General features: G+C 34.7%; 1 protein-coding gene across 6 annotated transcripts in view; it reads right to left on the bottom strand.

Annotated features, from left to right (window-relative positions):
* Positions 1-424: 424 nt before the first annotated feature.
* The window catches only part of SGO2 (shugoshin 2), a 65,725-nt gene continuing 54,251 nt past the window's right edge, over positions 425-11,898 (bottom strand). For 5 of the 6 annotated variants that reach the window (XM_027591336.1, XM_027591335.1, XM_027591337.1 and 2 more), the window contains one exon: positions 1,971-2,303. In XM_027591336.1, coding sequence (XP_027447137.1) covers positions 2,288-2,303 — 16 coding nt within the window. In that variant the 3' untranslated portion in view covers positions 1,971-2,287. Of the gene's footprint in view, positions 2,304-11,898 lie in introns of all 6 variants that reach the window. The other variant, XM_027591334.2, reaches the window with a different exon arrangement.

Below are 11,898 nucleotides of genomic sequence, written 5' to 3'. Positions count from 1 at the left end.
GGGAACAACGGACTTCAGAAGCAACAGATGGTTCCAGTCTGCAGCTTTTCCACACTATCAGACCAGTCTTGTCACAGCCCATCAGGGAAACAGCACTAACTCGTTGCACACCTTCCCTAGAGTCCTGGAACTCTTCCTCCAAGCCTTTAGGTTTCAATAATTCCATTCTTTTTTCTTTGCATCCCCAGCCCCGGAGTACTTCCCATAGTTACCTCCTCTAGGACACTCCAGGGGTCCCTTTTGCCTTTTCAGTTCTTGTTTAGTTCTGTACTATATGGCTAACAATTCATAAAATAATTGTGGTTTCTGTCTCTTGGCTGGACCCTAACTCATACAGTCTCTATCAATGTCAAAAGTCACTTGACAAAAATTCAACACTTATTCATGATTTTTTTAAGAAGCACTCAATAAAATAATTGATAGACAATACTTTAATGTGATTATAAATTATACATAACCAGCTTAAAACCCAGCATCTTACTTATTAGGGTAAAACCAGAGGCATTCCCATGAAAATCAGGAACAATACAAGGATACCTATTCTCGCTACAATTTTACATTTTACTTAAGGTAGCAGCCATACAATTAATTAGACAAAAGAAAGCAATGAGATGCATAAGATTTGGAAGGGGAAAAAAAAGAGGTAAAGTTAACTTAGTTTTCAGGACATATGTCTGGAAAATACTACAAACAACAAATGTTCAGTAATTAACATACAGAAATCAATAATGAACATATATATGCAAATAATTAGGAGAGACTCAAAGGGAAGATCCTATTTATATTACCAAGAAAAAAAATTAAATTCCTAGGCATAAATTTATTAAGAAATGTGTAAAAGCTCTAGGAGAGAGAAACTTCGATACTCCCCCTAAAGTCTATAGAGTACGGTAGTGGGGCATAAACAGACACACAGACCAATACAAGAGAAAATTGAGAAATAAATTTAAGTGCACATGGAAATACAACATAAAAAAGGGTAGCATTTCAAATCATGGACCTTCTCATTAATGGGGGAGTCATTTGGAAAAAGGTTGAAGTTGCATTCATATCTCATTAATAGAAAAAATTCCACATGAATCAGAAATTTAAATGTAAAACAAAATGAAACCATGGGTAACTGTCTTTATAATCTGGAAGTAGGAAAACTCTTTCTTACTGTGACCAAATTCCACCAGCAATAAAAGGTTGATAAATTTGACTACATAAACTAAAAAATAATTTACATGGCAAGGGAAAAAAAGAAAAATCTCATAGAAAGGAGGAAAAATAGAAATAAGCAATAGGGACAAAAATATAATACTGAAAACTGCCTCTAGGAGGTCCACAGTCTCCAAGTAATAGGTGTATAGGAAAGAGAACAAAGATTGTCAGGGTGCCAGGCTCTTAATCTTTGTGTAAACTGTTCCTTTAATAAGGCCTCCATTCAACCCACATTGTTGATATTATGAGTAAGTTCCGTGGGACTCTGTATTCCTACAGCAATTCCTCAAAGTTTGGTCCTAGGACAGTCTGCCCCAGAATGATCTTAAGTGTTTGTTAAAAACACTGAGTTCACCATTTTATATGTCAGATATCCTCTAAGTAAGCTTTTCCATCTAGGCAGAATAGAATTTGACTTGTCATTTGAATACAGTAAACTATGTTCATAGATCTCAAACATCAATAGGATTTATTACTTTCTACTACTAGTATAGTAAGGGTTCTTTAAAATAAAGTTAAAGTTATAAAAACCAAATTTAAAAGAGCCTGAAAGGTTAAGCCCCTCAGCCAAGTCATCAGATTAGAGAGTGGAAATAATACAGAAATTGACATCTAACAGGTATTTCTGAAAGTATAAGAATGAAGGGTGACAGAAAACTGGCCAAGGCAAAAGGCAACTTTTAAAAATCTTCTAGGTGATCAAATATATTGGATGGTTTAAAAATAAAACAAGATAGTTTGGTATACAACAAGATAACAAATGCCAAAATATTTATAACACATTTTATTTGGTTAAAAGGTTAACAGCTTTTGCTTAGTTAAAGGCTGTTAGGTTGAAAGAAGTTCACAAAAACAGGAACATAAGTTATAGGATGACCAAAATGATTTTAGAAGTTTAATATTACAAAATAGCTATTTTATACACATATATGTAAACATAAGAATAGATAAATTAATACTCATGAAAAGGCAGGGCGGGGGGGAAGCCTTCATCATACATTTCATCTTTTGGGTCCTTGTTATATCCCTGTTTTGACTTGGTATGGTTTGAGAATTCAAAAAAACCAGAATCCACACATTCACCTCATCTTCTCATCTTCCTGCAGAGTAGAAAAAAGGGAAGATGAACAATAATAACAACTCAAAGCTGATGCTTTTGCTATGAAGCATGGAGAAGAAAACTCCTGTATCATATATCTGGAATACTCTATGATAGTAGGAATTATAAAATAAGGTTTAAGAAAAACTGACCAACTTAGATTTCACACATTACATGTTTTACTACGTATTTTTTTATTATGAACTTCAGCATACATAGAAGAATATATGAAAATGTACAACTTAAAAACAATAAATAAATGTTGATGCACCCACCACCCAGGTTAAGAAATAAAATATCACCACACCTCAGAAGTCTCCAGTGTGCCCCTTTCTGATCACAACCCTGTCGTCCCCCAAGAAGTAATCACTATCCTGAACTGTGTTCATCTCTTCCTTGCTTTTCTTCAAAGTAAAGGTGTTTTTTTTTCAACACCTTTATTCACTTCCAAGTCTCTCCTTCACTGAAACATTAAACATTCTTATTTTACATTCTGTATCTAATTCTGCTATCAGTTGTTTCTGCTGGTACCTTGTTTCCTTGTGTGTGTAGTGTTTACTGTGAGCTAACTGTTCATTTCCCTTGGAATTTTATCTGTAGAAAATTTGTTGAGGACTGAGATGAGGGAGAGCTCTAGAAAATATCTGCATTTGCTTCTGATGGACAAGAGGGGGCACTACAAGTCATGGGCTAATACTAAATCCTCAGCTTGAGTTTTCTGTGACTTCCAGATATTATGAATTCCAGCTGCAATGCATTAGAGTTTGATTTTGGTTACGAATTCTCAGAAGATTTTTTTCCTCCTCAGTTCAGTACCAGAGTTATCTCTTGGGGCTTAAAAAAGCTGGTGGGAAGGTTATTTTTAGTTTGCTCTCCTACTGAGAAAGTAGCTCAACTTTATTGAAGGTGATCTACTATTGGACTTTTCATTTTAGCTAAACCCTAGGATATGCCTTCTGTCCCCAGCCCCATAAGGCTGTGAATCCAACATTTAGGTTCACCTAGTTTGGTAAATACGTTTGGGCAAAAGCCAGTCTCAGAGTCCACCTACCTCTCTGGGTTCCTGCTCTCATTCAGTCTCTGATGTGAGCTTTCTTTCTTCTTCTTTTCTAGCTAATAGATATGTTCAAGGGGTTTTTTTGTTTGGCTTTTGTTTTGTTTTTTAATATTTTACCCAGTAATTTTATTTTTAGTTTGATCGTGCACCTAGTATATCATGTTGCAAAAAGTGGAGTTGTATTTGTTCTTTACATTACACATGTTTTTTAGATGACATACATACACATACACATGGTCCCAAATTACAAAGGTATAATGGTTAGCTATCGAGTAGGTCTCTTTCCCTCCTCTGTACCCCTCCCCAGAGCCAATGATACCACTGCCTTGAGTAATTAGATAGAATTAAATTCTTTTAGAAGAGCTACCTATTCTAAATACAGCAAAATGCTGTAATGAAATAGTATTCTATTTTAGTTTAGATCTATTGGGCATGCAGATTATTTGGTAAATGGTTTAGTTGGTAAATTTTTTAAAAGCAAATATCACAATGAACATTAGTATAAATACTAAGAATGATGACAAACCAGCTGCCTTTTTTTTTCTTTTTGGATGGCATCCAGCAGATATATCACAGCTTCTGATAGGCCCCCAGTGAGAAGAGATCCTGAATGAAACTGCTTGCAGTGTATTATAGAATGATCATTTTAGGCACTGAGGATAGGGGTGGCAGAAGTTAACAAGAAGGTAATACAAATATATTTTTTAAAGTCTTTAAGTCCCAAAGCACTGACTATGACAAAGGGCACATTTTCAATAGTAGAAGTCCTAATCCACAATGTGGATTAATCATCTATGAGTATATAGTAATTATGATGTTTATGTACCAAATAGCACAGCAACTACCTTTATGAAGCAAAAACTACAGGAGATGCGTGGAGACAGATAGGAACACAATAATAAGAGATTTTAATATACAATACTCTCAGTGTAAGATAGATGAAGTGGGCAAAAAAAAATAAGGAGATAGAAGATCTAAAAGATATAGGGGTAAATCCTATGAATATATATCAAACTCTACACTCTGATAAAAGAGGGTACATATTCTTCTCAAGTACTCACAGCATAGTTATAAAAGCAAATCCAACAGCACATTATGAAAAACATATACCATGACCAAGTGAGATTTATTCCAGGAATGCAAGTTCGGTTCAATATTAGAAATCCTATTATCATATACCATGTTAATAAATCTAAGGAAATAAAGCATATAAATTTTTCATGGATACTGAAAAAGTCTTTGACATGATGCAAACACTCATCCATGATTAAAACACTCAATAGACATTGGGGGACATTTTCTCAATATTATAAATGGTATATACTTATTTTAATACTAAAGTCATTATCTTGTTTAATGGGGAGACAACAGAGTGGAAATACCACTCAAGTCAGGAACGAGGCAAGAATGCCCACTATTCCTATTAATATGTGAAACTGTACCTGAGGTATTAGCCAGCCAATGCCGTAAAACAAGAGAAATCAATCAGAGGCATATGAATGGGTAAAGAAGTAAAACTAACTCTATTTTCAGATGGTATCATGGTATTCCTCCTCCATTAAGTTTTACTTGGGAGAATCAATGATAGATAATAAAAGAAATTTAGTTAAGTAGCAAGTTATAAACTTACACAGAATTCAACACCTTTCATACTCATAAATAAATACTGAGCATGATTTACATGTCCAAGTTACATGTGCATTTACAGTAGCAACCGAGAAGACTAAATACGTACAAATCAATTTAATAACAAGAAACGTGTAAAACCCGTTTGAAGAAAATTTTAAAACACTTTTACAAATTACAAAAGAAGACTTAAATAAATACAAAGACATCTCCTGTTCTTACACAGCACAACTCAATACAAAGATGTTAGTTCTCCCTAAATTAAGGTATAAATTGAATGCAAGTCCAATAAAAATACCAGCAAGCTAGACCAGTCATTTTGAATTCAAAGCAATTTCGCTTCCTGTGTGACATTTTGCAACATTTAGAGATATTTTTGATTGTTTTAAGTGGATGGGTGCTACTGACATTTACTGGGTGGAGGGCAGGGATACTGCTAAATATCTTACGATGCACAGAACAGCCTGCCACAACAAAGAAATATCTAGCTCAAAATGTCAGTAGTGCTGAGTTTGAGAAACCCTGAGCTTGCCAAGTAAATACTAAAGTTCATATGTTAAAAAAAATTAAAAATAATAAAAAATAATAAAAATAAAATAATTTAAAAATTTAAAAAAATTAAAAATTTAAAAAATTTAAAAAATGTAAAAAAAAAAATTCATATGTAAAAACAAGCATGCACTAACACCCAAGGAAACAATGGAAAAGAAAAACTATGAGAAGGGAGTAGCCTTACCAGACATTAAAACATCATATACAGCCTCTATACTAGACAGGTAGATCACTGCAACAGAATAAAAAGTCCAGCATTAGGGCGCCTGGGTGGCTCAGTTGGTTGAGTGACTGCCTTCGGCTCAGGTCATGATCCTGGACTCCCGGGATCGAGTCCCACATCGGGCTCCCTGCTCAGCGGGGAGTCTGCTTCTCCCTCTGACCCTTTTCCCTCTCGTGCTCTCTATCTCTCATTCTCTCTCTCTCTTAAATAAATAAAACCTTTAAAAAAAAAAAAGTCCAACATTAGATGTATCCCCCCAAATACATACAGAAATTTAGAATATGACATGGTTGACATCTCCAATCTTTGGGATAAAGATGCATTTGTAAATAAATGAAAGGTGCAAGTACAGATGGGTAGTCTTTGGAAGAAAGACAAAATTAGATCCATATCTTCTACCTCACACTAAAATAAAATTCTAAATGGACTAGGATTTATGTAAGAAATAAAACTATAAAAATACTAGAAGAAAATATGATGAATTCCTCTTTAACCATGGTATAGGGAAAGACCTTCTAACTATGATTCAAAATTCAAAGAGAATGAAAGATTAAGAAATTTAACTGTGTAAAAATAAAAAGAATTAAAAAAACAAAGTCAAAAAAATAATTGATAAACTCAAAAAAATACTGGCTACATATACTACAAGGGCTAATATCCCTAATACATAAAGAATTAATCAAAAACTAATGATGTAATGTGTGGTGATTAACATAACATAATAAAAAATAAAAAAAAATAAAAAGAATTCTTAATAACTAAGGGACAAAAAGACCAGAAATCCAATGAAAAAATAGAAAAAAGATATGAACAGATTAAAAAATGGTATAAATACCCTCAAGCACGAGGAAAACATTTAAATTCACTTAATAGAGAAATGCCAAGTAAAACAACACCAATATACCATTTCTCACTTACCAGAGTGGCAAAAATTTTAAAATATGACAACATATTCTTGTTGATTACAATGTGGGTAAAGGGTGCCACACTCTGCTGGTGGTAATGCAAATTTGTACAAGCCTCTGGAGGGAGGTGTGGCAAGACCTAACAGAACTACATATGTGCTTATTTTTCACCCCTGCAATCCCCTTTTAGGAATTTACTCTGAAGATCCATTTCCAACAATATGAAAAGATATATGCACAATATTATTCAATGTAGTTATTATTTATAATGGTAAAAGATTGGAAACAACCTAAATGTGCATATATAGGAATGTGATTGAATAAAAGTATAGTATATCTATACATAATTATTATCCAGCTGTAAAAAAAAGGAGGAGGAAAATCTCTACCAATTGATATTGATTTCCAGAATACACTGTTAAATAAAAGTAAACAAAGCCCAACAGAATAGCTACGGTATGCTGCCTTTATGTAAAAGGGGGATATACATATATCTGCTTATTTATGCTAAAGAAATACAGGAAGGATAAGCCAGAAACTAAAGAAACTGGTTACCCCCAGGAGGTAGGTGAAAATAGGAAAGAAAGAGGGCGTAATAGGAATGGGGTAGCTGGGATAAAAGTAGTTGCTGTTCTCTGCATATACCATTTTGTATAGCTTTGATTTGTATAATCCAAATGTTTCACATACAAAGTAAATAACAAAATCTACCAAGATATAGAAGGAGAAAACAATACAAACAATAACAAATGTACCTAAATGAATTACAAATGAATAACATAACTACTCTGGAAGGGGTTGGTAAGGAAAGAACTAACCTAAGACAAAAAGAACCATATCTAAATGTTATAATCTAGTTATAGTTAAGTATGCTTCTCACAGGGATAGAAGTTAGCAATTCTGAAACTACTTTATGTGTATGCTAGAAATGAACAAACAAATAAATATATTTTAGATAATGAGAGCAGGCTTCTCACTGAGAAATAAATTATGAATAAGCAAAGTGAAAATGAACCCTGTGGTGTTGAACGGGAATCAGAGGCTATCAATATATAAACTCACGGTTTTTTACTTCATATACAGATAGAGAAATATAAAAGTATGTGTATGTGTGGATTAGTATGCATACATATGTTTCCTAGCTCTGTCTGCTGAGAGGGCCAACAGCAATGTGCCCTGTGGTGACCAGACCCTAAGGAGGATCCCTCCCACCACACTCATGATGACATTCATGCCCTTGTGTAACTGCCTCTTGAAGGAACTGTGACTTGCAACTAACCAATAGAATATGGCAAAGGTGATGGAATGTCTGACTTCTAAGATTGCATTTCATTTTATGATATTCTATCTGCTAAAGGATTTGCCCTAGAGACTCTGCAGCTAGCTTGGAAATAAGGAGCCATTTTGGGAGGCCCATTTGGCAAGGAGCTGAGAGTGGCCTCGAGGAGTTGAGGACAGCTTCTAGCCAACAGCAAGAAGCTGGGGCCCTCAGTCCTATAACTACAAGGAAATAAATCTGCCAACAATCGGCATGACCTTGAGAGCAGATTCACCTACAGTAGGGCCTCTAGATGAGAACCATCTTGGACAACATCTTAATGACAGCTTTGTGAGACACTAAGTAGAGCACCTAATTCAGTGCTCTAGTCCAGATTCCTGGCCCACGGAAATGGAGAGATAAGAAATGGATGCTGTTTTAGGCTACTAGGTTTATGGTAACACTGCTGTGCAGCAGTAGCTAACTAATACCATATACATAGCAAGAATACCTCGGTTTTTAAACAAAATTCTTCAAAAATACCTGATTTGGGGGCTAGGGCAGGAAAAACACTAAGATAAGCCTGGAACATCTTGTGTCAGAAAATAAGGAAGTGCTCAAAATATGATGAGGTCTTGCTGAAAGAACACAGAAGGAAGCCACCCTGAAGGGACCTCCTAATAGCCATACTGGAATAATCTGAGCAATGCAATAACTATTGATAGTATTAAATTTTCACTTATAGAATAAGTATCCATAAGTCCATACTGATATAAATCAATCAATCAATCAATCAATAAGGGAGGGAGGGAGAGAGGGAGAAAGGACAGCTCTTCCTTACAGAATTCCAATAAATGTAGAAGGAAAGAGGGAAACAGAAAACCACTATTAGGCAGAAATATAACTGTTGCAGGCAAGGTCCATCAATGGATGCTAAAATCAGTAGGCGAAAGTGGGAGGAAAAATAGGAATGCACAGATTCAAAGCATCTCCCCCAGTGTTCATTAACTATAAAGGAAAAATAGTGATTTATAGTGAAAAAACCCAGCAGGCACCACCTCAATCAGTGATCAAAAGTTAACATTACCGAGACATACTGACATGATAAACCCCTTAAAATGATGCAATGAGAGAAGGACATACCATTTCTGCAGAATTCTTGCCAAAAATGCTTAACTGCATTGTAATCATGAGAAAACATCAGACAAACCAAACTGAGGGACATTCTACAAAATAACTGACCAATAGTCTTCAAAAGTGTCAAAGTTATAAAAGTAAAAGGAAGGAATGAGGAACTGTTATAGGCTGGAGGAGGCTAAGGAGAAACAAGGTGGGATCCTGGATAGGATTCTAAAACAGCAAAGGGTGTTAATGGACATCTATAGTTTGTTAACAGTATTGTACCAATGCTAATTTTCTAATTTTGATCATTGTACTGTGGATAAGGTGTTAAAATTAGGGAAAGCTGGGAAGGAACCTCTGGCTATTTTTATAACTCTTTGATACGTATAAAATTAGTTTAGGGGAGGGCGGTGGGGGGATGGGTTAGCCTGGTGATGGGTATTAAAGAGGGCACGTTCTGCGTGGAGCACTGGGTGTTATGCACAAACAATGAGTCATGGAACACTACATCAAAAACTAATGATGTAATGTATGGTGATTAACATAACAATAAAAATTTAAAGAAAAAAATAAAATTAGTTTAAAATAAGAAAGTTTAACTTGCAACTCAATTAAAAAAAAAAAGACAACCCAATTGAAAAAAGGGAAAAAGATCTGAATAGACTTTTTCTTTTTAATTTAATTTAAATGTAATTTAATTTTTAATTTAATTTAATTTAATTAACACATCATAAGCTTTTTTTTTAAGTAGGCTTCCTGCCAGCGTGAAGCCCAATGCAGGACTTGAACTCACAACCCTGAGATCATGACCTGAGCTGAGATCAAGAGAATTATTATATGATCTCACTCATATGTGGAATTTAAGAAACAAAACAGAGGCTCATAGGGGATGGGAGAGAAAAATAAAACAAGATGAAATCTGAGAGGGAGACAAACCATAAGAGACTCTTAACCACAGGAAACAAACTGAGGGTTGCTGGAGGGAAGCGGGTAGGAGGATGGTGTAACTGGGTGATGGACATTAAGGAGGGCAAGTGATGTAATGAGCATTGGGTATATAAGACTGATGAATCACTGAACTCTGCCTCTGAAATTAATAATATATGTTAATTAAATTTAAAATTAAAAAAAAACCCAATAAAAAAAATCAGTGGAGGAAAAAAGAAGAGCAAGGAAATAACTTTGCTATGATTACAACTTCAGATGTGCTTCATCTTAAATTATGCTTGATACTCAATCCACAGTACTTGGAATAATTGCATTTTAAATTTTTCCCTCTGTCAAAAATGATATTAAGGTGTTGTGGCCCTTTTATATAACGCAATAATTTTCTGTAATGTAATTCCACCCTCTAGTTTATTTGTGTTCAGTACAGATATTTGAGTATTTATGTTAATTATTATGTTTAATAATATAAAAAGCTAATCCATGTGGTAGTTGCTATAGCTCTAGAGAAAAAACAAGAGTGGGACACCTAACCGACTTGAGCCACCCAGGTGCCCCTGAAATACACTTTCCTTTGACAAAGATACACAAATGGTCAATAAGCACTTGAAAAGATGCTCAACATCATCAGTCATCAAAGAAATACAAATCAAAACCTTACTATGATACTACTTTATACCCACTACTATGGTTAGAATCATCAAAAGCCAAATAAGAAGTGTGTTAGTAAGGAAATGGAGAACTCAGAACCCTCATACATCACTGGTGGTAATGTAAAATGGTGCAGCAGCTTTGGAAAATAAGTCCTAGCAGTTCCTCAAATGATTAAAAAGAGTTACCATATGACTCATGAATTCTACAAGTAGGCATATACCCAAGAGAACAGAAAACATATATAGACACAAAGACTGGCAAATGATATTTATAGCAGCATTATTCATAATAACCAAAAGATGGAGAAACAAAATGTCCGTCGACAGACAAGTGGATAACAAAATGTGGTATTATCCATATGATAGACTATTATTCAGTCCTAAAAAGAAATGAAATACTGATACATACTATGAAATGGGATAAACCTGGAAACATTATGCTAAGTACAAGAAGCCACATATTACATGATACCATTCATATGAAAAATCCAGAACAGGGAAATCTATTGAGATAGGAAGTAGGTGAATGGTTGCCTAGGGCTGGGGGTGGGGGGGGGGGTATGGGAATGATAGATAAAGGGCATGGAGTTTCTTTTTGAGGTGAAGAAATGTTCTAAAATTGATTGTGATGATGGTATGTGTATCTGTGAATAAACTAAAAACAAACTGAATTGTACACTTTAAATGATGATATGTATGGTATGTGAATTATAGCTCGATAAAATTGTTTTTTAAAAAACTGTTTGATCCTTTATTTCACTTCTGTTTCTCTCTCACCCTCCCTTGTATTGCTACAATGTGTTGGTTATTGGTTTTTTTTTTAAGACTTTATTTTTTTAGAGTAGTTTTAGGTTTACAATAATATAGAGAGGAAGGTAGAGATTTCCCATATGCCCTCTGCCCTTACCTATGCATAGCCATCCCCATTGTCAACATTACTCACAAGCATTGTATATATTTTATTAATGATGAATCTACACTAACACATCATAATCAGTTGAAGCCTATAGTTTATCTTAGGGTTCCCTCTTGGTGTTGTACATTCTAAGGGTTTGGAAAAATGTATAACGACAAATATCTATCATTATAGTATCATACAGAGAATTTTCACTGCCCTAAAAATCTTCTGTGCTCTACCTGTTCATCTGTCTGCCCTGCCCCCTCCCTGACAACCACTGATCTTTTTACTGTCTCCATAGCTTTGCCTCTTCCAGAATGTCATATAGTCGGAATTATACAGTAAATAGCCTTCTCA

The sequence above is a fragment of the Zalophus californianus genome, chromosome 3 (genome assembly GCF_009762305.2).
Source record: "Zalophus californianus isolate mZalCal1 chromosome 3, mZalCal1.pri.v2, whole genome shotgun sequence".
NCBI classification, from domain to species: domain Eukaryota; kingdom Metazoa; phylum Chordata; class Mammalia; order Carnivora; family Otariidae; genus Zalophus; species Zalophus californianus.
The sequence above is the reverse complement of the archived record's forward strand: the minus strand, read 5'-3'. Positions and strand labels throughout refer to the sequence as shown.